The sequence below is a fragment of the Lethenteron reissneri genome, chromosome 46 (assembly GCF_015708825.2).
Source record: "Lethenteron reissneri isolate LAM-NWPU_2019-01 chromosome 46, ASM1570882v1, whole genome shotgun sequence".
NCBI classification, from domain to species: Eukaryota; Metazoa; Chordata; class Hyperoartia; order Petromyzontiformes; family Petromyzontidae; genus Lethenteron; species Lethenteron reissneri.
The window spans coordinates 2,928,837-2,955,126 of NC_083824.1; the positions used below are offsets into that span (position 1 = coordinate 2,928,837).

General features: G+C 49.3%; 1 protein-coding gene across 1 annotated transcript in view; it reads left to right on the top strand.

The window, feature by feature from the left end:
* LOC133354218 (semaphorin-6A-like) overlaps positions 1 to 25,327 on the top strand; it is a 159,315-nt gene extending 133,988 nt beyond the window's left edge. Inside the window, 4 exon segments of the mRNA XM_061570885.1 lie at positions 551 to 609; positions 8,962 to 9,135; positions 12,823 to 13,595; positions 13,597 to 25,327. Of these exon segments, the coding sequence (XP_061426869.1) occupies positions 551 to 609; positions 8,962 to 9,135; positions 12,823 to 13,595; positions 13,597 to 14,613 (2,023 nt within the window). The 3' untranslated portion in view covers positions 14,614 to 25,327.
* Positions 25,328 to 26,290: the final 963 nt, after the last annotated feature.

The window sequence follows — 26,290 nt, forward strand, 5'->3', positions numbered from 1 at the left end:
TCACCAATGTGGTCAGGAATCAATTCGTACTCTTAGGTTTTTTCGGTAAAGTCACGTAGAAAAAAACCCAAGAGTATAAATCCTTGCAGTCACGAAAGCTTCAAATCTAGAAGGAATCAATTTGGGTCACTGGGTTCATAGTACCTTGCGCTAAACATTATGGCACCGCTCCCCACACACAGATAAATTCGGTCACTAAGATGTCATTCATACATGCAATTATCAAACAAAAAATGTGTTTCGTAGAAATTAATATCAAGGCAAAAAGAGCGTCCCTGTAATACATTCAGCCAATTTGTGTGTATGTGTGTGTGTGCAGTAATGAAAGGCAAGTGCGGAGTAAGTGGGCCGCTTGTTTTAATTGCAAGCCACCGGGAGTGAATGCTGGCGCACTCTGCGGTGCCTTTTCAAACGCTCCGGCGTTTTTCCGTGGAGCACCGCACAATAAGCGGCGGGATTTTTAAGACGTGAAAAACCAGCTCCTGTTGTTCTCGTGAATGAGCCTCCGGCGGCGCGACTGTGGCGTTTTTTGTGTTTTTCTTCCTCGCAGGGATCTCTACGAGCAGGATGTGGACTTTGGTGACACGAAAGGGATGGCCGATTGCCAAGGTCAGAAAACTTCCCATATTATTAAAATTTTATTTATTTCATTCCTTGCCACTTGGCGAGTACCCAAACCCACACGCTAAACCCCCACTGCCCCCTCCCCACTCACCGCACAGCCCCCTCGCCACAATCTGGATTACGTGCACCAACGCACGCATTAACGAGGCCTTGGAAAATGTGTGTGAGCGCTAATGCCATTTAATAGAATGTAGTTAATTTTACAAGCACACAGCATTTTGAAATGACAATAACTGGTTCACGTCCAACTAAATTGAAATCTGTTAGTCATATTTTTCACCGCTCCGCAGACTACCCCATTTTTTGGCAAGACTTCAATTCTGCCCAAATAGATGCCTGACTGCCATTGCCAAGCAGTGCCTGTGCGTGTGTGCACAATCACGTAAATGGGGCAAGGAGTGTGCGTGTTAGAAGAGGAGGAAGTATTCCCATCCCAGCATGCTCATTTCCTGACGGAAACTCTAAATTAATCAAGCGGTGACTGCAAGCGGGGGAAAAAAGAGCACGCAAATAGCCGAAATCATCTACGTTTATTACATACAGAAACAAGCCGATAACCAAAACAATTACAATGAACGCCGTAGTTTGTGTTAACGTTGCATTTATTTGCGTGTAATCTCTGTCTGCTGGAGGCTAGAAAATCCCTAAGGTTGCAGTGTCGTGTCGATTCCTGCTGTGTAAAGCTGGTAACATTTTTGTTTGGGGCCATTATGGTAACACCGTGTGTGTCTGCACCAAAAACTATTCCTCATTAAAGATTCACCTTAAGTGGGTTTTCTTGACCCTTTTGACAGACGGCCCCGTTTACCTCTAATGTATTTGGCCCTGAGAATACAACCGTGGCCAAAATGCTTAATCCTAATAGCCTTTGAGAGAACCCATAATACGTAAGGTGTGTACACACACAAACACGGGTGTGTATGCATCTGTACATGTACGTAGCTGTGCGTGTTTGTATGCACATGGAAACACACGTAAGGCAAAGCCCGTGTGTTTTTACTTCACAATTTTCCTTAATATCGTCACATAATTTCTCTTCGCTTTGTAATAATAATTTTTGTATGTTCTTGCCTTCTGTTTCGCTTCGCCTTAAGTGCTATGATTTGGGGCACTGGTACTTACCAGTTGAAATTGGAATACGTTTCCTTTGAAAGAATGTCACAGAATGTTCAGATGTGCATGTTGGCAGGCCACCACCTTTATTAGCAAGCACCTTACCAAAGCGTTTTCGCAAAGTTTAGCACTTTTTGAGGTGAAAAGGAAAATGAAAGGGACAATAATTATGCTCGTGCACAATGTATAACTCTTGTAGGATTTGGACTCGGTGTGACTGAATTGATTTGTCATCTGGCACTCTTTATTTAGCCTCTTGTTTGGGCTGGCGAGTGATTTCCTGGTCGAAAACTCATCATGGGAAAGGAACTTCAAAGTAGAGAACTCATCCGAATGTTTACCAAAACGAAAGCTGGAATTTGCTTGTTCAACGGCACACCCCCTTTGGCAACCCGCTGCCCACTCACCCTGGGGCTGAGCACAACGAGCTCTGGATTGTGGTCCAAGGTGCTCCAATGATATTAAATAATATAAATAACCTGTGGCTTTTTACACCAGTCAAAGAAAATGGCAAGAGGACACGCACATATTTTAATAGTTTCCGATTTGAGTGTTTAATTACATGAGGTGTAAACCTTGTTAATTAGAACCACATTCCAAGAGTTTTAATTTGAATGGAAAATTCAGTTTTGAAATGTAAAGTTTTGCAACGTCAAGCTTTACAATTTTAAATAAAAAACTGAATGATTTCCCTCATACCATCCAATCTCTATACCGCAGACAAATAAGACATGCCCTTCTTTTCATTGTGTTCAACACAATATATGACATGCAACTGTGCCCTGCCTTTGTATTAGTCAGGACTGTTGGTACCATTTGGGTTACAATACTACATTAGATACCCATACACTGGGTCCCCTTCTTTGTCTACGAATTGATGGGCCTGCCTTTGCTCACATTCATTGCTGTGAGCGAGCGTCCTTGCTTTCGCGCCGGAGCCACAAGTTAGACCTCGCTCAACGCGCACCGACAAAACACGAGGCAGACACCCACGGGAAGGGTACCCTTGCGAGCAGCATTATGCTCGCTCCAAGGTTCAAGGCAGAATGCAGTTTGTCGAGCACTGGAGGCGGTTTTCAGGCGAACGTTGTATCGATGCCCGTGTTAAATGGTGATTTCTATGGGGCCAGAGAGAGCGAGAGACGAGAGGCCACAGCAGAAAGGGGAGGCATTTACTGTGTGATGTGGTCTGTACACAGTTAAATTATGCCTTCAAATGCCACGTTAATTGTGAGGTAGTGGGAACGGTGTCCATAATTAATGTGCCATGTTCATCGCCTTTGTTATTGTCGTAGTTGTCATCATCAACGTCGTGTCTTTTCGCAAGGGTCGTCTGTTCGGTAGCTCAACACACGGGGGTGACGGAGCCCTCGAAAGCATTGACGGAAGGGCAGTTCAGTAATTGTGGATAATTCTTCAAGTTGGGCTGTGACACCAGCACACAATGGCTTACTGTTGCAATTGCCATGGGCTTTTTATGTCCGCACGAATTAGCAGACGTAATGTGTATTTGATTATGTTCCAGCAGCTCATTATCATGGGAGAGAGTATTGATGTTTTTAAAGCAACGATCTCTGAAAACAGACAGAGCCACACTGTCCACTAGAATGTCCTGCTTGACATAATAATAATAGTGTTAACAAAAATAGGGATAATGGGCTGATTTTAAAAGAAATTGAAAGCAGAAAATACACTAATTGTGTTGCAGCCAAGCAATTCCATCTCTTAGAACATTGTGAATAATTGTTAAATTGGTGTGGTTTATTTTTTTGATGGGGATATTTTGGCTTTACAGTGACCCAGTTTGTCAGCTTTTCTGGCTGGGGAAACAAATTTGTATTCAGCATAAATTGGACAACTCTTGAAATATATACCAAGGTTATATTGCTACACTCACCTGTAACGACACTTCAGTGGAAGTAAAATTTGTCATAGTTCCTTTTGTTATGCATAGAATTGGTTTCCCAAAAAAATACAAAGGGGTTATTTTGACAAAATTAATACTAATTGTTGTAGTTTACCCAGGCCAATCTTCTTTGTTAAATATTTTTTTTAAAACCTGCCTCCCTGCTCACCTTGCACTCCACACCTCCACACAACACACCAGATGGTTTTGTGTTATTGGAAGGCATGAGAGAGGTGAAACCCATTGGCAGTAAACACTTACCGAGCTCCCACGTGGTGTTTCACACGGTGTGTCTCGTGCAAGGATGACAATATGGCTTTATTTCTACAGTCAATTGAGGGGGAAGGGAACCAAAGTGCCCACAATTTTTTGTGGATTTTTTTTAATTGTATAAAAAGCCACATTTGTCATGGGAAAACTCCTTACTCCGCAGAGGGTGCCAGCAAACGAGGTCACGAGTGAGTGCTGCTAGTCTGCCATTACACCCGACTTAATGTATTTCAAAATAATTTTCCCTCCTGGGAGCATGAGCATAATTTTACCATAAAGCGTCGCGCTTGGGAGACCGGGCTTGGTCGATTGGCTGCAGCCTTGTAGCTCGACGCATTTATAGTTTTAGGCTGTTGCCTTTCGGGAGAGGATGGGTTTTGGATGGGGGAGGTTGAGGGTGCGCACAAATTTGAAAGAGGTTGAAGACCTTTCGGGTGGGTCTACGTGGTGGTGAGAGGTGGAAGGATAGAGGAGAAGGGCAGCAGAGGGCAACGCGGAGGAAGAGTCGACCGTGAAGGTATGTGAGCACAAAGGTGTGGGGTGCAGAGCGAGTGGCGCTCGAGCTGGTTTTGAGTTGCAGGTATCAGTAGCTGTCCAAGGTTGCCCAATGCTGTGTTGTCTAAAGCTCAGGTGGCATTTGGCATTCAACTCAATCTGCCGTCCAAGCTGTTTTTTTTTTGCCAGAGGTAACCTTGCCCTTGAAATCGCCTGCTCATCTGCACAATGCTGGCAATGGGCAACTTTAAAACCGCCGTAAGTGGAGTATTCAGAAGCAGCTGTCTGCCCATTGGTCCATAATGACAGTCGCTTTTCTGCAGAGCCTTTAACATAATAAATAACCTGAGCCGTGTAACCGGAGGCCTTAAGCGGTTAAAGATGTCTAGGAATTGTTTTACGGCAAAAAAATCATTCTAGTTTTATTATGAGTTACAATAACAATATAAGAGACTTCTCTTGACATTTTAAATGTAAGTAAGGCGATAAAGCACTAAGCTGATTTTAAAGCAGTGCAGTACTACAGCACACCTAAAGGCTTGCCCGCAACTGGGTCTAATCAATCTTTGCTGGGTCACCTTTGACCTCGGTTGCCATAACGATGGTGGAATTGATGGCCCATTGTCTGGCCTCAAAACCTTTTTGCACGGCTTGACCCCTTGACCTGTCCATTGACTAGCTGAGCTCGTGTGGGAGGGACGGGCACTGAGTCTGGTCATTGCTGGGGCGGAGAATGCGAGCTTTAGCAGCCGCCCACGATATCTGTGTGTGGGGGGGGGAATCCCTTCATGGAGGGTGGCTTTTTTAGGGGGAGGGGGGAGAAAGGATAAGCCCGTAGAACCCGATCCTGAACCCACGTGAGTATTTTTCACAAACGATTTGCATGCTCATAGTTTGCACGTTGAGGCATGGCGTACCTACTTAGGGGCACTTTTTGCTGATGGGACGTCGCAAAGAATCACTGAAACAAATAAGCCACTTTATTTTAGTTTTGTGGTACATTGAAGCAAATCTGCAATGAGTTGTTTGCCTATGTGTGGGGCTCAATTTAACCACACGCCTTAACTAACTTGCAAAGTGGGAGCTTGCAGCTACTGCAGCTTGACCAAGCCGGTGCCTCATGCTGTACACTTACAAGCCTTCAAGGCTCATATCAAAGTTGTGTTTGTACGCACCACCTATTTGCTCTGCAGTTGCTCACAATTTGCATGCTCACGCTGAAAATGCTGCCCTTTTTGACTGCCTGAAGGGAAAGAGAAAAGTGTGATTCTGCTCGTCTAGCCCTAGAGGTGTTCATACTTTATTTCACACAGAAAGAATGGACATTTAGTGGCACCAAAACTTAACACCAATTAACAGCTTGTGCACCAATCACTTCGGCTGGCAATGCAAGGGCGAGTGGGGTTAGGGTTTTGTTTTGAGTAGGTGGGTAGCAAGAGATATCTGTTATTGATCTGAAGATGGACATGCTGGGGGTGGGAGTAGGAATTGCTTGGGAGTGTGGGAGTGTGAGGTGGATTTGAGGGGAGGGGCAGCCGGGGCATTGACACTGAGTTTTTGGCTCCTTTTGTGCTTGCTCCGCAGCATGGGGCCTGGAAAAGCACTGTGTGTGTGAAACTGCCCCCCGTCTATTCAGAGTGCAGAGAGTGTGAGCCAGCGTGTGAAAATGTCATTTCCCTGAGTTGAGGTGCATCTGTGTGCGTGCGCAGCGGTACGAGCACGGGCGGGGGGGGGTACATTCGTTTGTGCGTGTTCGCCCTTACGCACACGTGTGTGCACGCGTGTTTTTGCAAATTGATGTGTGTTTTGCATGCCGTGTGTGTTTGCACGAACGTGTGTGTGTGTGTTTGTGCCCGGTGCACATGTACGTGCGTGAGCTCTTGTGTGTACTTATACAAATGTGTGTGCTCCCTGGTGTTGCATATTGACCCTTGCTGCATTGTGCCCTCCCCAAGCCACTGTTGTCACTTCCAAAGCATTTACAAAAGCTTCTTCCGCAGTGTTTTCCTAACGCTCCTGTTCCATTTGTCAGCAGCAGCTTCGTCTTTCTTCTGTTTTTCCGTTTTGTTCCCTAATTCTTTCCTCTCCATGCAAATCGCGTTATCGGGCTTTTCTTCTGCTTACAGAGGGGCTGGAAACTGACACATTGTTGCTATTCATTTTCATTCCCACACAAAAAAACGAAAACATTAAATAGTTACTATTTCACCGACAGGTCTACTTTTGATCTATTTTTAAGCAACAAAAATGCTCTGAAGATGTGTTTTGCTGAAAAATAAACCCATTATTGTTGTGGTCCATAGTACATAATTTAATCGTTACTTGTATTTTACTCCAGGCTTATTCGGCCTAATCCTTTACCCAATCTCAAGGATATTCATTAAGTTGGTCTGCAACCCCTGCAGTTTCAGAAAGTGGTATACCAGGTTTGTTTTGAGCCTGACTCATCCACAATGAGTCTCTACAACAACATTCAAAGCAGCAAAAGGAAATTCTAAATTACAACCCTGAAGCTTTGCTAGAGTGCCCGAGGAACTTGATGTCCTCGTTTTTTTTTGTGAGCGCACGGAACATCTGCGCTTCCCGCACAGCCGCTAACAACTCATCCGGCAGTGCCGCTAAAACCAAAGACCACCCGAGGCGTTTTCGGATATTGCCGTGATAATCTATTGCACTGCGCTGGATTTCACACCCTCCGAGCAGGCGATGTTCTTACACCGCAACCTGCCCAGTGAAGATGGTCTTCCTCCCCCAACACCCACCTCCCACCCACCTTCCACCCACCTTCCAAGATGAAGGAGCGTTTATACTCCATGCTGCCTGCACTTCTTCCCCACCCGCGCCCCTCTACCACACGACCGCATTTTGGCTGGCTGACAAGTGGCACTAGTAATGGGATTAGTTTTCTGGGGGCAGAGGGTATGAATGGGATAGTGTGAAGACTATGACCGTGTACTTGGCTACCTTCCAAACGGCTCGCGTGACACGGCTTGACGAGATGGATGTTACCTCCCATCTTTCCTTGCGCTGACAGCAGTGGTCTCGAAACGGACCCGTGCATTTATGAGCAACAACGGGGGGGGGGGGGGGGGGGGACACACGGCCTTACCTGTCAGGTTTGTCCGGTAGCTTTTAGGCCTCGCACGGACTGTTGCATTGAAGTGCTCCATTGATTATTTTAAGTGGTTAAATATGGTTTGGGATCGTTTCAAGGCAGTTTATTCTTTAATATTAGATTTTTTTGTGTGTTTGGTCAGTGGGTTTCTGCAACAAGTCTATTTTGACGTCGAGTCATTGCCGAGGTTACCCGCCGCCGTCATTCCAAGCGGCCTGGGAGAGCATACAGCCCCACGCGAAAGAGAGTTTTCAGTTTCAACAGCTGTCCCTGCTGTCAAATTTCTTTCATTCAGTGGATGAAGCCAACTTAGCAATGTACAGTGGCCAGTGGGCTTGCCATCGCGTGTCACTGGGACACTTCAGCAGTTTTCATCTCGAAATCTTTTGGCGCCGTTTTGAAATTAAATTTTAAAACTGGGCAGGAAACACACGAGAGGAGCGTTTTTCTGCCCCCGACCCGTTGCATCCGAGGCCCAATGATCTTCATCGATGCACTCCGCTGTGTAGCCATCACATCACAAATTCCACCGAGACCACGCAAAGCGAGTGAGAATGGTAACAGCCAAGTCGAGAGAGAGAATTGGTTCAGACTCTTAAGTAGCTCACAGAATGGGCTTGTGGAATACAATGGAAGTATGTATTTTCCCTTAGCTGTACTACTGTCCCCAAGCCACCATTTTTAGATAACTTTAAAGCTCCTAATGTATGGCAGGAAGGCATCTGTAACGACTTTTGTGAGGCTGTCTTGGGCGTTTTTAATTTGGACACAGGTCTGTGGGCAAACAGCATCGATTTGCTTTGTTCTTTGAAGCGAGCTCATCCATTCACGCATTTATCCTGACATCCATCTATCAGCGTTTGTGTATCTCTGGTTGGTGTTCTGTCTCTTGGCATTTTCCTGGCGGCCCTTCTGTCCATGCATCTTGTATTTTACCAAGACATACAGTGAGGGTGCAGAACTGTTGTATAAATTGTGCAAATGCGTCATCAGTATGCAGTTGTGCTCATTCCTACAATTCTTTCTGGAGTATAAATATCCATGACATGGCAACCTGTTTTCAATAATTTGCATTTCTACATTAAAAAAACATGATTTACCTACTTGTAGAATCAAGAAATAAGAAATCATTATGTATTTTTTGCAAAAAACACATCCCTTGCTACATCCTAATCTGTCCCTCGATGTGTCCTCGTTCAGCAAGTTTTGTAGTACGCCAACCTTCCGTAATTTGTCTGCAGTTTTGCTCAAAGTTCCCCGTGAGCATTAGCAAGGTGTGAGAGCGCGTGCACAAATCCACACACGAGCACCCCAGTGACAAGCGCTTTCGCTCGGGGAGTCCCTTCCCCGTAAAAGGGGGGCACACGTGCGCGCACGGCAGAACGGCAGCGCGGGCGTAACTCTCAAGGAGGGGGCGATGTTCCCGTTGTACCGACAGTGACAGAGGCGGCCCATGGCGCTGCCGCCGCTGACACCGTCGGAACAGAGGCCCCCCTTAGGCCCCCGCATGTGGGCCGGGTGGCACTCGGTCGGTCCTGGTCCCCTGACCGGCGCCGGCTCGACGCCGATGACCTTGCGGAGGCGCTGCCCACGGGCGCGCTTCCCCCCGATGGTAAGGCAGCCTTCAGGCGAGCAGCCAGGTCACCTTTGAGGCTGGAGAGCCACCTTCAATATCGGCTAATTGTAATCAACCCAGAAGCCATTGAGAGACGTGTGTTTTCTCTCATCACCTTTCAGGCCCAATCAACGCTGATTAATTTTGGAGAAAACCTGAGATTCTGTAACCAGGGTGTGGAATGTCTAGGGAATGGAGCACCCGTGATAATTGGGGATGCTGTAAATTGGTTGAGGGAGAAAGAAAGATTCCACAAAAGTCTCTTGATTCAATTTAGTATTTTTTTGTACTTGTCACTTTGGATATATGTTTTTTTAATACATGTGCCGCAAGATAGATTTTTATAAAATAAAACCAGTTGACGTGTTTCGTTACTTTGAGATTATCCGCAAGCCGGTTAAATTGGTATCGGTGAGTAACTTTTTTCTGCTGTTTGAATCAATTGCCGGCAATTTTATTCATTGAGCCTCCCTTACCGCGAAGCCTGCACCAGCTTTTGCTCGGTCAGCAGCGTTGTTCATTAGGAGTGAAGAGGCTATTTTGGGTTACTCGTGTTTGACTTGCTCAGTGCATGACTCTTAAGACAAACTTAACAGAGGCTACAGTGATTAAACGTTATCGTTGAAAGTGTTCATTTCCCTGCATATTTTTCCACAAGGATTAGTTGAAAATTATCACCTGCCATCACCTGCTAAAATATGAATTACAGGTTTCTTATTATCAAATAAAAATAAGTTGGCTTGATTTATGTAAGATGGCTCATTAACTTAGGACGTCTCCCGAATTTAGATTTTGCTCACAATGTCTTCGGACAGTCGCGTGATGGCTGCATCACCCCCCCTCCCCCTCCGTACGTCACTGTACCTTCCAGCTATGTCAGGACTGCTGGGAGAAATTTCAAATATTTATGTTTACCCGAGTTCAGAGAGCAGTAATTTAATTTCCGAACACCAGGCTATTCCTCCGCACGACGGAATGAAATGCGGTCACTGCGTTGTCGGGTACAACTGCGAGAGCTTACAACAAACACCCTCAAACCCCTTGTCGGCATGAGCACAAAAAATGAAACCGCTCAGGGATACAGAACTCATTTTTCTCCAAAGGCGAATCTTGTATTAAAAATCTTACATATGCTGGCTTCTTTGACTAACATCTATGTTCCCACAAAACCAATTATATTAGTAATATGCATTACACGTATTACAATTGAACTTCTTAATTAATTTGCTTCGATGCATATTAATATAATTCAAGTGTCACGAAGTGTAATGTTCCCTCTTGCTCCTCTCCAGTTTTCAAAGGGCCTGATTATATTTTACTTGAATTTGCATTTTTTATTTTACACTTGCTTTGTTTTAATGCTGTTATAATTTGTTGCAAAGGGGGGGGTACCCTTGTGCGAGAGCCACTTTCATTTTACAACTTGACCTCGGAAGAGAATCGGTCGCACTCTTTCCAGCTACAACTTTACCCGGCAATCTAATGCGCAGCTGTGCTGTATTTTAATCGGACTTGCAAGTGCAAACGTGCCAACTTAAGTAAGAGTAAAACAAAATCTATTTTGACTTAAAACTTTCGTGACTGCAGAAATTCATATGCTTGATTCTTTCGGTAAAGTCACGTGACTTTAACGAAAGAACCAAGAATATTAAAAAAATATCTTACAATACAATCTTGTTAAGCCAAATCTTGCTTGTGCGCTGCACTCCTGATTAATTCAGCAGCTCCTCCCATTGGCCGCTGCTTGCCGGGTGTTGTGTGTGTGTGGCACTTCGTAAAATTAATTGGATTTCGTTTTGGCTGTACCACCAAGCACCATTAGCATTAATGCATCGGGTACCCCTGAGCTGTCATCCCTTTCTTTCTGTTCATGAGTTATTGCAACTTGATTTTAATTTAATTCAACTCCCTTTTTTGCATTTGCATCTGTTGAGCTATGAGTTTTTGATGTTTGTGTGTTTTTGTTGCATTCGCATCTTTGCCTCATTTCCGTATTGATTTGACATTTCAGCTTTGTTGTGTATTTCATTGATTTTATTTAATTTAAATAAAATTGGCTGCTACCTGGATGTTACCTGAAGGAAAAAGAAAGAGGAAAAAACACCAAAAAAACCTAATTCTGTGTAAGCTGTCAAAAGCGCAAATTAGGTCAAGTCTAAACAATGCGGCGAACTTGGAGTCAACCAGAGCTGTTCCCTGGCTTCAACTCTGAACGTGCCTCGCTCTTCTCTCTCTTCACAAAGCAGGACCCAGAGAGGCAACGAACTTACTTGCTCGCTCCCTCCCTCGCCCGCCCGCGTGTGGGTGACCGTGGGCCGAGCCACCCGCCGCTCCCTCCCTCCCTGCCCCCACCAATCAAACCACGTTTGCGTGCGTACGCACGCACGCGCGCGCACGTGTGTCATTGCACGGTCCCGCTCACCACGGGGACTCGTTAGTAGCAGCTTGCTGGAGAGGAACGCCCCCATGCAGCCCCCTGTGCCTGTCGTCCTGGGAACCTTGCCAGCACTCCCCATTCCTCATCTCGGCGGTGCCGTAATCCGTTTTTGTTTGTGCGTACACGTGCATGTGTTTGTGTGCGTGCTCGTCTTTGTATGCGGGCGCGCACCTGCTTTGCATGTCAGGCGAGGCACAGTGTGTTGTGTTGCCTGTGTGCGTGTGTGTGTGCGTGCGTGTGTGTGCGTGCGTGCGCGCGCGTGCGTGCGAGCACAAGTGTTTTTTTGTACGCGCTTATGCATTCCTTGTACCCTGTTTTCGTTTTCATAGCTGCTGCCTTCTGTTCACAGTGACGCTGCGAGACCAAGAGTTTACATTGCTGTACACGTGCGTGTACGCGTGTGTGTGTGTGTACGGAAGCTGAATGAGCGCTTGTGCTTACCCTCCGCTCATCACGGAACGACGACAGCAACAAGACCGCACAGCGCTGTGAACGCCCTTTGCGTCGCATTGTTTATGTTCTTAGTTGCGTGCGTGTCCTTGCGAGCCTGCGCACGCGTACTGGCACGCTAAAACTCTTGGGAAGTTGTTGTTAATTGTTGTTAGTTTTCTTTTGTCGATTTGTTTATTTATTTTATACGAGTATGCCCCACGACATACTTGTCTTCCATCTCATTAACATCCTTACATTCTCATCTCCACAGGCATTTGGAGACATGGGGATGTAATTGGCACCGTTGCGGTTGTTTATTTGCAGGTTTCGCTGCACCGAGTGGATGTGCAGGTGGGCCGTGTTCTCTTGTCTTTGATGTCTCTAGAGTTGATGTTCGTTTTTCGTGAATTTCTCTCCCACCTCCATTGTTTTAGTTTCTAATTTGTAACTTTAGTTTTTATCTGTTTTTCTTTTTTATCCCCCTCACTTCTCCTCCCCACTTTTATTTTTTGTTACGTAAATGCCTTTGGCTACCAACATCTCACACGCGCCATCACCCTCGTCCTCACTCTCCCACGCCGCCACTACGTGACCCGCATGTCCTTGCTTCCTCGTTTCTCCTCTCCTCTCGCTTCCGCCTGCCCACACGCTTGTGCCACTGCTGTCGACCTCCTCGCCGCCCTGCCAACTTTCCGCGCCGTCGCTTGCCCCCCACTTTCTCGTTGGACCCCCCCGGCCCCTCTCGTCCCCCGTTCCGCCGTCTGCCCTCCCGCCGCCCACCTTCCTCACCCCCCCCCCCCCCACCGACGATGTAGGTGTTGTGCGCGAGACCCGAGTGGCGGAGAGCAGCTCGCTGGTGCCGGCGGCGCTGCTCGCCATCTGCGTGGTGTCGGCGTTCGTGCTGGGCGCAGTCCTCGCCGTGCTCGTCACCTACTGCTACGTGGGCCGCCGGCGCCGCGAGCGCCACTCCAAGGCGCCCTCGGACAGCCCGCCCGGGCGGCCGTACGGAGCGCCGCGACCCCGCGACCTCCACCCCGCCGCGCGGGGCGTGCCGGCGCCGCCGCACAAGAAAAACGGCGTCCTCACGGGCGCCGCCTGCGAGGACGAGGACGGCGCCGCCCAGCGCAAGAAGCCCAAGTCCGAGCCGCTGCAGCAACAGCGGCAGCAGCATCACCAGCACCTGATCGCGCCCGTCGGCACGGCCCTGCTGGCGGTGCCGGGACACGACAAGCAGGCACGCGTGCCCAACGGAGTGCGCGAGCCCCCCGAGGCGTTGACGTCGCCGCCGGCGCCGCACCCGGAGCTGCCGGGGCTGCCGACTCCCGAGTCGACGCCCGTGCTGCAGCTGAAGAGCGCCACCGTGGGCAGCAACAATAACGAGTACGACGCGGCCGCGCGGGGCTACGGCGTCCTCGTCGTCCAGGAGAGGGACGGCCACTCGTGCTCCAGCGACTCGTCGGGCCGTGGCTCCAACCGCCACTCACTGCAGCGCTGCCCGCAGCGGGTGCCGCGCGCCCTCATCCTGCCCACGGAGCGCGGGCGCAGCTTCCTGTACGGCGACGTGTGCGACGGCGACTCGGAGCGCGGCAGTTCGCCTCGGCGCGATCTTCCCGACGGTCGAGTCTCCCCAGGGCGCAGTGGTGGGGGGCCACGGCTCCCCGGGATGGGCGCTGCCCCGGCCGCCACCGGCGGGGGGAGGCTCCTTCTCGCCGCACGCAAAGAGGCCCCAGGACGTCCCGGACGTGGCCGCGGGCGGTGAGCGGGTGGGGAGCAGAGGGGGGGAGGTGGCCGCGGTGGACGGCGGCGGCAGCGGCGGCGTCGAGTCGCCGGACTCCTCGCACGAGACCCCGCCGCGGGTGCCTCACCGGGACGTGTCGCTCAAGCGCACGCCCTCGCAGCACACGCCGAGCCGGCGCGTTGACGTGCCCTCCTCCGGAGGCCCGATGCTCGAGCGCCGACCCAGCACAACGCGCTCCGGGAGCAGCTCGGGGTCACTGAGCCGCAGTCACAGCCACAGCCACAACCACAGCCACCACCGGCAGCAGCAGCAGCAGCAGCAGCAGGGCTCCAGCAACTACAGCAGTGGGAACGGGGGCGGCGGTGGCTTAGGCGTGCCGCCTTGCACGATGATCGTGCCGGCGACGTCTTGCTGCAGTCCTCGGCTGGCAGTCGGCCGGCCGCCGCCAGCGCCGGCGAGAACAGACTCGATACGGTCACGGACGGATGCCGCCCTGGAGACGGCGCTGGCGTACGCCAACGCGCGGCAGCACCCGGTGTGTCGCGCCGAGTCGTGTCGCGTGCGCCCGGTAACGCGCGCCGAGTCGATGCGCGCCGCCACCTATCGGCAACAGCAGCAGCAACAGCAGCCTCATTTGGCTTCTCCCTCATCGGCCTCTTCCCCATCGGCATCGCTCATCGGTACTGGCCTGCACGTGGCCACGACGCCGAACGGAGGATACCATTCTCTGCCGAGGGGTACCCACGGTAGGAGGGGGCACGTGGCCAGGGTCGCCAAGCCTGAGGTGCCACCCAAGCCGTTCTCCAACGTTGCTTCCCTGACAGTGGCAAGCCAAGCGGCCGGGCCCTCGCACCAGTTTGAGTATTAAATCACCGTGTAAGGGGTTGCGTCCGCAAGGTGTTCATCCTTGTACATTTAAACGTCATGCATTTTAATAGCTGCGCCCGTTCGTGCCTGGGTGCGCGGCCTTTCGCGAGAGGGTCTCGTTGCCACCACGGGTGGCCCATGTGCTGGCGTGGCGCGTAAGAGAGTGGGTGATTTTAAACGGGTGGAGTGAAGTCGTTTTAAAAGTGCCACGTGACACCGAGCTGAAGGTCTTGCACAGCTGTGCTGTGCGCTTTGGTAGCGGGTGTTGCAATCGAGCGGTCGACCGAGCGGACTGGGGGAATTTGCGAATGGAACAGGTCACAAATGACCAGCCCCATCACTCCCGACTCTGGGAACATTTTGTATATTTTGCAGATTACGTCAATGTGAAATGAACACGAGTTCAAAGAAAATGTGCGTTCAGAAAAGGAGAGAAAGGACTATTCCACGTATATATTTTGTTATTCATAATTGAAAAGAAAAAGCTAAAAAAAATTGAATATAAAATTTAAAAAAATGTCCTTACCATTCATCGTCAAGTGTTCTAGTTTCTTTCAACATAACCTACCAGAAGTAGAAGCAATGATTCAGTAGAAATCTGCAAAAGCAGAGAGTAGCCGATTTAAAATCAGGAAACCGTAAACGTGTTTTTGTATCGCTTAAATTTGACAAATACTGTACTCGGAATTGTTTGTCAAACGTCTGCGTGCTTTTTTCCTGCACACTGAGGGTGACGCGTCGGCCATCACCATGGCCCCGGTTCATCTGGAGGTGCTAAACCAGTACCGCTGCTTGCGTAGCGTACGCAGGCGCCCGTTGGGAAAGCGCAGTCGCAACTGGACACCACTGACACGCGTCCCTTCATTTACTACTGTTTATGTTCACTGGTGAAGTAACGCTCGAAGCCCAGAACATCGCGCAAAACTGGGTTTAGATGAGGCCGAGCTTAGGGGTCAGTACCTTCTGCCAATCTGAAGGTGCATTTGGCAGCTATGTGGCGTGTGGTGAAGGTAGTGCTTGGTGCACATGTCTTGCGGCAGCTATCGAACGAGTAATCAGACAGAGTTAGCGGTGGGGGGGGGGGGGCCCAGGGGGGTGCTAGGTTCTTGTACGCTTACACACAGTGTTTTTTTTTTTACGTGGGGAAAAAAAAACCCTCTAAAATAGTGCATTAGAATAACTAAATTATTTTAATCGATGGTGCACTTAATGCAGCATTCATGCCAGGTTTTATTCCCAGGCGTACTATAAAATTAATAATGTACAGCTCTTCGTCAATCCACTGATAGCTGTAGGCCTCCACACGCCAATTTAATTGTGATTTTTTTCTTTTTTACCATACTTCACAATGTTGGACCGTGGCAAGTTGGTGAAGGAGCAGTTGAGATGCCACTCGCCACTGATGTTAGCCGTGGCCGGGAAATGAAACTCAAGTCGCCACCATCGTCGCACGGTGCCCTGTTTAACCACTGCACCAGCGCCTCCCCCTAATAACAACAACTGAGAAGATAAATGTGCATCGGGTTTTAAACACACGACACCGGCCTGTTGATGTTAGTCCAGGCGAGGTTGTAGGTGCAAGAGTGCACCAAATTGACAGCACCGCACCTCCTTTTCTTCATTGGGCATTTGAAGATTTCCTTAACAAAAATTTATATTTTAACCTAGACGGTCGCCTATTACACTGTTGTTTGCAAGAGAGGGGGCGGTGGGGGGGCTGGGGCCGGGTGGCGGGGGGAGTAGCTCACGCAGCCGTCTTAACGTGCGCCTGCGCACGTACGTGACCTGGTTGCAACGCTGCGCGGGTTGAGCGGCGCCCATTGGTCCCCGCCGCCGCTGCTGCACCGGATGAGCACCTCGAGCGTGTACGCTCCGCGCGTATCCTTCGGCAATTAACGCCTCCGTGCGTGCGCTGGTTTGGTGCGGCGAGGTGGGGGGGGGTTACGGTGCAAAAACCCGGCGTGGCGGCGAGACAGAGAGTCCTGGTTTCGCCAGTGGCCGTGTCGGTGTGGCACAGATCGCTGCACCGGATTTACCGATTAACAGATTCCTTGGCGGGTGATGCGAGGGGTTCATTTCAATTAATTTATCCGTCCAGGATACAGAATGAGATGCTGAGAAACAAGAAGGTTCTTGCTGCCAAGGTCCTGAGGGCAATACATTGCCGGTCGGGCTCTGTTTTCTCGCCCCTCTGATGATTAGCTGCCTCTGTCATGCAGATAATTATTCCGATTCTGGGTAGCCGAGTGGTCCGCGTGTTGTGGCCAGTAAGCCGACGTTGCACAGAGCTAATTGGTGCATATAATTGACAAATTGTGCGATCTGCTCCAGGGTGGACCTCGTAAGAAGCTGTGACGGCATTTGCAAGAGTACGCCAGCGTGTGCTAATTAAATGTGCGGTCAAAATGACGAAACTTCACATTGCGTTCAAGAAAAGAAAAAGCTGCCTTTCACGCAACGAAGGTGATCAGAATCCCCCTTTGCTGACGAGAGCACAGTTCATCAAGTTGCTGCTTGTTGAGAAAATTGATTTTTCTTGACTTTGACACGGGGTGGCTTGGAGTGGAGTTTTACAAGTGGCTCAGGGTAAATATTTCACGTTTTTTGTGTTATTATATTATTTACATCACAAGCACCACGCGAGGACACAGGAGGGTGCCTTGATTGAATTCCTGTGCAACGTTTTGCAGACGTAAATAAATAAATATCCCTCGATACCTTTGGCAAGGAAGAGCCACCGCACACTGCCGCTGTTACCACTCCCAATTAATCGTTGGTCCAGTGTTAAAATTCCCCAAAAGGAAAAAGTGCTTCCATATAAACAATCCACACGTTGAGTAATTAGACCACGGTCTCGTTTAAATATATATAGTACAAAAATAAGAACATTTTGAACAAGTGCGGAGTTGTGCGACCAGCGTGCGATAGGGAGGAAGCACGTCCACTTTGGTGATCGGCACCACCACACACCCCGGCAGCATTTGTTGCTTTCTCCCCCGCAACATCTGTGGCGCCAGGTGCTCATTTGAGGCTGAGCTAACCTGAAGGGGGCCCTTGCTGGGTACTGAGGTCAAACTCTTAACACGGGTCACCGGAGTGTATGAGCACAGTGTGCGATAAGGATCTCTGCAAAACACAAGACTTGCCTCCGTTAGTTCCAGGTCATGACTTTAACATTGAACCCTGCGTAACCTTGCAAATTATTTTGTATCTACATATATTTTATTACTAAAATCACAAAAGCACACAGTCCCACACCCAGACGTTTCACGTAGCAGCTCTCCCCGTGCGCGAATGGAGGGACACTTTGTTTGTCTTCGCTTTATTTTCTATCTCGGGAGTTAATTTCGTCACGGCGCGTAGTCCAGGAACTCCACCCCTAAGCTTTGCGAAAGGTCCCGAAGCTCACCCAACGCCAGCCTCGAGCGCGCGCGCCGCGTATGGGTAATGCAAAACGCTCGGCTCCAAAAATTCTCAGCGCCCGCCTTTGCATCGCTCAGCAGAGCCGCTACCGTATGCGGAGCGCGGCCACCCCGCCCCCCCCCCCCCACACGCTGACGTAGTGGAGGCGTTGTGTGAGTGTTGGGCACTGGGAAGCCGGGTGAGGAATATTACGAGATGACGAGGTCACATGACCAAGTGTCCGTCGCAGACTGCACTCCCAAGTCGCCGCGCGTCTTGGCGGCGCGACACGACGTCGCCGCCGGTCCACACGGGCGCAGGATAAATAATAAGCCGTTCCGTTTTAACAAAGGCGAGGGTTTTGTTTTTACGTATAATGCATAGCTTTAACAAAAATAATAGACCCCCGTTGTTCATGCGTATGTGATGATGATGATACAGAGGCTTGTAATATTGTGTTGTCAGTCACTTTTTGTAAAAAAAAAAGAAACACTAGACAAAAAATTGCACAGACTACTGTGAAAACTGACTTGCCCTTACATTTGACTACATTGCTTGAAGAGAATGTTGCTTCCAAAATGTTATAACATGAATATGTTTATTTTTGCATATGAATTGTGTATTTCACCGTTTATTTTACAAAGTTTCCTTTAAGCAAGAGAGGTGCAATGTGCTTGCTGTATATATGTACACGGTGTGCGTACACACGGAGCCGGCTTTTCATTTGTGCCTTCATTTGTTTGCTGTGTCGCACACGGAAGTGCCGCTTCACGGGACGAACGCGTGTTCTTCTGTTCACTTTCGTTTTCGTCGGCGTCCTGTGACTCTTACTAATCGTTGAACGTGTTGGGTCGTTACTGCGTTCTTCCACGGACCCCTCCACTGCAGTGAGAATATACTTTCCGTGACTGCCGGTGGTGTGCCTGCTAATCAAATGCGCAGATTAAAATGCACAGGAAAAGTGATGGTTTCTTGGGTGTTGCAACAAAGAAGAAGAATGAAATTAAAGCGAGCGAGGGAGATTTCCCCCCCCCCCCCCCCCCCCCCCAGAAAATGTGCGATCCCACTTGGGCGTTGATCTTCGCAGAGGACGGCAAGAGTGCCCAGCACACCATGGTCTGTGGAAGTTCTAAATGTCCTTTCGTCCGAGCGCAAGTTGTGGAAATCCATACTCATGACATCCACTGCCTTCCAGCACGCTGATGCCACTGAAAATAATTGTAGTTTATATGTGGGAGAGACAAAATATAAAATGTGTTTTTTTGGGGGAGGGGGGGGGGGTGTTTGTTCTGCTGAACAGAGAAAAACAATTGCCGTTTTGGCTGGCAGTGTGGACCACAGAATTGAGCCCCATCTTGAAGGAGGGCATCTGTTTGAATGTTGATGCCGTCCTCTTGTTTTTCAATGATCTAACAAAATGAGTTTTCCTTTAAATTCACTCGTTTCTAACTTGTGTATCTGATAAATGAGTGTCCGCTAAGTTGAATTTGATGAGGTTCACCGTTCTCAAGTTCAGCACACTCGAGTGCAAATCTTCCTTCGCCTTTTCACGTGCGTCGCGTTTGGCAGATATCACGACTTGATGGGGATTGCAAACAAGTGCTTCCAGTTATAGCCACAAGTGATGCTTGCAATCACCTTATTTTTGCCTGCAAACAAAGCTCTCGGCTCATTTAACGCGGCGTAAGCTTACGCCACATTAAACGCACCGAGGTGTGTGCAGTATATTGTATCTGTGTCCCAAGTGTGTGGCAGCACGATGAGAACATAACGTTTCTCCATCCTCTCCCATACAAACACGAGCAGTGGTGTTGTTGCCTTTCTGACCGAAATATTTACTCCATATTTAAAGAGGTAAACAGTTTTACACACGCAAGCAAAAAAAAACGAAATCTCGGCAAATTTTTCCCCATCACGCTCGCAAAATCAAATTGAGGTTTTCGAAATCCCACGGCGGAACATGATCGGCCAAAACGCCACAGGTCCTGCGCACCGACTCTACCCTGACGTGCAGAACGGTGTCTTCATTCTGCAGCGTGCGCGGGGCTGTGGTTCCCACCGCTGCTGTGGCAAATGGCAATTAGAAAGGGCAAAGTTGTTCTCGCGTGAATCTCCCTGCGCTTGTCTGCCAGGCATTGGTGAACACGTTCAGGCCTCAGATGATAATGGAGCCTCTCATTTCAAGTTTATTGTGAGAACCACATAATAGGTTTATAATTATTTTTATTGGTGGGTTTTTTTATAAAGTGCCTGCATGTTTGTTTGGGGGTGGTCCAATGAGCTGTGTGTGTAACATAGTCACGTCCTGAAGCTGTGTGCGTCTACATGTTAGGTTTTCCACACCAACACAAGTGCTAATTATGATCGTACAAAGTTAAAGGGAAAACGTCATGGAAAGACTCCAAATGTCTCTTTTTCGATATGAGAACATACGGAGGTCCAGTAACGTCATTCAAACTGTTAATACATGTTAAGTGTGCTGGGCTTGGGCAGGCCACGTCACTCGAAAGGATGATGGACGATGGTTACAATGGAGTGGCAGCCGAGGAATGGAATGCGTCCCGACAGTACGTCCACTGGGGGAGATGGAGCGGTAAATTTGGCTCGCGTGCGGGTGCGTGGTGCGTTGGCAAAGTCGCAGGATCGTGAGAGAGGACAGCGTCTGGGGCAGGCCTTCGTCCATCGGTGGATTGATCGTGGCTGATGATTATGATGATTAAATGTGTACCCTAACGTGCATGTTCTGGCATATCCCTTGTGAGGTTCAAGCCTCGTTAATGAGAGCAATGTACTGATTTACACTCACGGGAGAGTGCAGCCGCAGTGGCGTCACCGCGGCGACGACGTTATCTTTACAATTAACGCCGGTAACGTCGCTGTAGCAGCGCGCATGACTTTTACCTTAATTTCTCTCTTTTCTCATTAACGAAGCTTTGAGCTTCGTGTCTGGGCAGCCTGGGACGCGCAGCCTACGTGTGTAAGCGGGAGATAAGAGCTAATTTGTGCTTTGGGTTGCCTGTTCCTTTAAGTCCCCTGTTTTTGTGTTTTTTTTTTAATCTGGTAACTTCTTTGTCTTGGCAGGAGCCTGCAGGCCAGTGGCCAGTCTGCATTAAACATCCTTAATGGAAAAATATCCCAAAGTGCACACTGTTTTAGACAACAAACGAAAGGAAAGTGTCACTAAAGGTGGTTTATTTAACGACCAGAAGATTCCCGTTTGTCCTCGGTAGCCTGGATGCTTGTGGTTGTTGTAGTCTTATGAGTTAGACCAATGTTATGCAACACTGAAAGTCGACTGATTTCTGTATAGTATCATCGTAGAACAGCTGCTCCACATTGGCAAATGCAAAACATTGGTCTCGGACAACAATGCCTTTAGGTATGAAAGACATTTTTGCCCACCTTTTCCCCTTATTATCAGTAATGAGAATCGAGCAATGAGTACACTTGATGTCCTTAAAAATCAGGATGATTGTACAATACATTTTTTTTAACAAAATTTGGTAGGGACATTACCCGGAGCGTGGTCACGACTAAGTTCGCCAGAACTACGGCTCGCCCACGTTTGTTTTCCTCTCTCCATTCACTCATCGGACTCGATGACCGAGTCCAATGACCTTCTTGACCCCCTCCCCGTGTGACGCACGCGTGCGCCAATTGATGCTTGCCCCCCCCCCCATTCCACACTGGTGGTCGTCATAACCCCACTCGGCCTGCGGGTAAACTCGCCCAGCCATCGCATCCTATCCGTGTCTTCGTTGAACACAGGCTGCTAGTTTGGGGTCGGGGGGGGCGTTATTGAACGTAAGGACGGTTTCTCTGTTAAGAATGCGCATTGCTCCTCTGAGTTACCGCCACGTGACGCATCGCAGATCCGGCACCCAGGTGCGTCCCTGACGCGCACATAGGGGGGCTCTTTTGACAGCTGCAAAACACGCTGACAGGAAGGCCACGGGCTGGCGCTTCGGCAGCCAGAAGCCGAAACCATCCGACTCGCGTGCCTAATTAGCCAGACAAGTCGTGCCATTACGTGGCACGTTATGTACAGTAATTGGGCCGCGTCCTGACGTCTTAATTTGCCTCTCAATATGTTTCGCCCCACCCGCCGCCGCCGCCCCCCTCCGCAAGTCCCACCGCGTAGTGGGGAAGGACCTTCGCAGTCAGCGTCCGTGGGTCGTTGGCGAGAATCCGTTGCAGCGAGCGACTCGTGAAGCGAGAGCGCATTCGCCGTTGGGGAAGGAACACGCAGCTCGTGGCCTCTGGAGCGTCTTGCGTCCCCTTGTTCAGCTCACGCAGCATTAATCCCAATACGCTAATCGAGGAGGTGGGGGGGTGTGGGGGATGCTGCGATGGTGTAACGGGGATAGCACGCTCAAATAGCAGTCCACAGATCGCCGGTTCTGTCTCCCAGCGCAGCAGTTGAAACCGTGGGCACGTTTCTCACTTGCGCCACCTACTTCTGTTCAGCCCTGAGTGTCACCAGTGCCCCACGGTAAAGCAGCAGCAGCAGGTCACTCAGCTGCTTGGGATGCACAGCTCCCACCTTCCCGTCCGCATTTTGTCTTTGGGATCGGCTTCTCGGTTCCTGTGGATATTTTTCGTGCAGCGAAGGGGGTTTTTGTCGTTGTTAAAGTCTTTCCGACCAATACACTTTACAATCAAGAATGGCCAGCGTCCTCTTGAGGGCCTGAAGTTGTACATGCCCCTCCCCAGCCCTCGTTCCCCTTGTGTGCTGTGTACTGCACGCAATGCAGAATTTCCTCTTGAGGATTTCCTCCAGTAGGATTGGCAACTAGAGTTGTGTGGGTATTCCGTACACATCCATCGGTCTTCTCCCCAGTGGGCTGTAAACTGGACAACAATTGGCTTCGTCATTTGATGTTGCAAAAGGGGTAGGAGCGTGTTTGTCCCAGCAAATGTCCCGATCCCAGCAAATGTCCCGATCCCAGCGTCATACGGTTTGGGAAGTGTGACTTGCCCTGCTGGGAGTGCGCGTGCCGAATGCGTCAAGCATCTTTTTAAAAATATATTCCGGTTATGTATGGAAGTGATTCTGAGGCCACATGTTTTTTACCATTCTAACAACCTATGTTTTATCTAAAAGGAATCAAATGTGTGTGAGCAGAATTAGTCGACATCTAAGTGTTGTGTAAATGTCCCCGTGTCAAGTTCAAAGTAACGAAACAAGCCGCTGTGTGCAGGGTTGTGGCACGCGTCTCAGCGCGGCTCGATTCATTCCAGGAGGTTCATTTATTCCAGCCGTAGTATTACGCTCAACCCGGAATTCAGCGATGCCCATCCATTTGTTTTACCCAATATTCTCCCTTCATATAAAAACACAACTGTGCAGTGCACTTCCTGAATGGGGGGGGGGGGAGAGAAAAAACACGATGAAAGGCGTGCCATTGTTACACGCAACAACAACAACAACAAAGAAGTGATTTACAATCGTGGAATTAATTTGTCCTCCACGGATGGGACAAATGCGAGTCGCGACCTGAGCGCACGCGGGAATCAGGAACGTAAAGGGGGCGGGGGGCGGGTAGCACTGCACGCGCGGCCCCGCGTAGGGCTCATCTCCACCTGTCACCCCTCCCCCGAGTCTTACGAAGCGCTTTTTTTGTCCAGTATCAACAATTAAGGCCACGCGAGTTCGGAACAATGGGGCCGGGGTACGCGTTGCTGCCGCGGTCTGGGTTTTCACACCCGCTCTCGTGAAGCAACACACGCACACACGCGCGCGGGGCGTTCTTAATTAGCGCCCGCGACCTTCTGTTCCGTCCGACCTTGGCGTTATCCGCTTGTTCGTGGCTAGGAGGGGTCCTTATCACCCTGAGTCGAGGTGGGAGTTGCTGATGACGGTGGAGGTGGTCTCGGCTGTGAATTGTAACCTCTTGGGAGCGGGCGGTCGCGGAACGGAGTGGACACTTGCTGGCGATTTTTTTTTCAACAAGATCTGATCACGGCCAAATTACATTTGTAGATTTAATCTTGAGAATTTCACAGTGATAAGGCTTGACTGAGTTCGAACGCTGTACCAGGCCATAATTGGATGGTCAACATTGACCCAGAAAAATTGTGTGATTTGGTTTAGCCTATTTAATTTGTTTGGCCCGGCTGATATGACGGGGAGGTTAACTACTTTGTTAATCCGGCTATAGACTCCGCTGGGGCTATCCCTTGCCCCACAGTCCCATCGTGAATTGAATAAAGAATAGCAATCTCAAGTGGCATGTTCATCATCACGATCCATGGGCAATAGGCATCCACTGCACATTTCCTCACGTGTTTCTACTTTCCTCTGCCTAGTGCCAATATGCTCAAGTCGTGCACCCGTTCACGTGATGTTTACGCTTAAGTAGTGCAGCTTAAGGCAAAATGTCACCGTGGTGTTTTCTAGAAACAGCCACTGACTTTCTACCACCCGGTCCACTTTGTGACTGCTTTGCTTATAATTAATTGGGGCACGTTTACCAAATTCCATGTATTAGGCCGCTCGCTACCTGCTAGGACACCATCACATCACTGGCCTATCGCCCAACCTCATCAGGTTATTTCCTAATCGCTTAACCTCAACTTGTCGTAACGGTGAACAAAATATATCGATATGAAATGAACCGCACGTGCACATGCGAGAGTGAGCCTGTGAACAAGGGGACTTTGACCCCCCTCCCTCCCTCCCTCCCTTCTCCTCCTCCTCCTCCTCTGGTCGGCGAATGCTGCACATTGTCATCCCGTAACGAGTAGTCGATGAATTGCGCAAGACCGTCGCCACTTACCGGCCCATTCAAATGGAAGGAGAGTAAATAAATAAATAACGAGGCGCGGGTCAACCCCCACCCCCCGAACAACTCGGGGTCGGCCTTGTGTATGAACACGTTAGCGGGGCTGTCTATAATTAACGAGGTGTTTCGCTTACGGACTAGCAAGCCGGAACGGAATTTCAATTTCCGCATGGACTTACGTTGACACTGATGCATAACCGCTGTATATGGAGAGCAATAGGCCTTACTTGTATGCGCCACAGTGATATATAAATACCATAGTATATATAAATGTGTGGTGGTATCTCATGTACATGCCACGTTGTACGTGCGTGTGTGTGGCCGTGTGTGTGGCCGTACTGCCGCCTATGAGGACCCCCCCCCCCGTCCCGAAGCGACGGGGCTCAACTTGCTGTGATGTGTGTATCGTGCTTCTTCTTCTACCTATGGGGAGGTGGCACACTCGCCCGTTGATCGTCAGACGCATTGTGCAAAGATGTTACGCAACATTTTAAATGGTGAATAAAAACAACGAAAGCTGTTGCCGCTGCCTTCTCGCCAGTCTGTGTCCCCCTTCCCCTGTAACTGTCTGATGGAACGCCGCTGCCAGAAGATCCCGTTGAGGTCAAATCCGATGGAAGGTCGGATGGAACCGAGGTCGGATGGAACCGAGGTCAGATGGTTGAGGTCAGATGGGTGAGGTCAGATGGTTGAGGCCAGGTCCAATGGTGGAGATCAGATGGTTGAGATCAGATGGTTGAGGTCAGCTCTGATAATAAGCGCTGTTTGTTATTGGTTACACACTTTATTTACCCAGGAAATGTTTGCAGTCTCGAGACAATTTTTCAGGAGGGTGTCCTACGTTTTTTTTTTTTCGCAGGACAGGCGATGTTCAACTAAAAAACATTTTAAACTAAACTTTTTTTTATTTTACCAGGTAAGGCCCACTAAGTTATACGGTTGTTTTTCAGAAGCGACTTGGCTATCACAAATGATGGCTCAACGAAGTGGCTCATCGTCGTGTGGAAATGTATATCAGACAAGTCGTCTAAACGCGTGATTCTAAATCTGGAGGGAGAAACCGGAGGACCCGGAGAAAAAATCTACGCGACCACAGGGAGAGAGGCACACAAACTCCAAATACACAGCAGGCGTCAGGATCGGAATCAAACCCACGATTTGTATACCACGTGAATTAACATCTCGCCACGGTGATGTTTCTGTCTGTCATTCCGGTGAAGTGATTTGCGAGTCATTTTTCTAATTTTGACCATGATGACTGCGCACAATGGTCTACTTCGTAACATTGCCGGATCGTTAACATTCACTTTGAAGCAGATGGAACGTGGTATATCATGGTTAATACAGCCGCAGTGATAACCAGGGCGGCTTGCCAGTTCGAATCGCGAATCTGTCGAACAAGCGAGAGTTGGACTGCCACTCGTCCATGTCACCACCAATAAGTGCAAGATAATTATTAAATCTGCACATGCCACTCGTAGGATGTGAGGG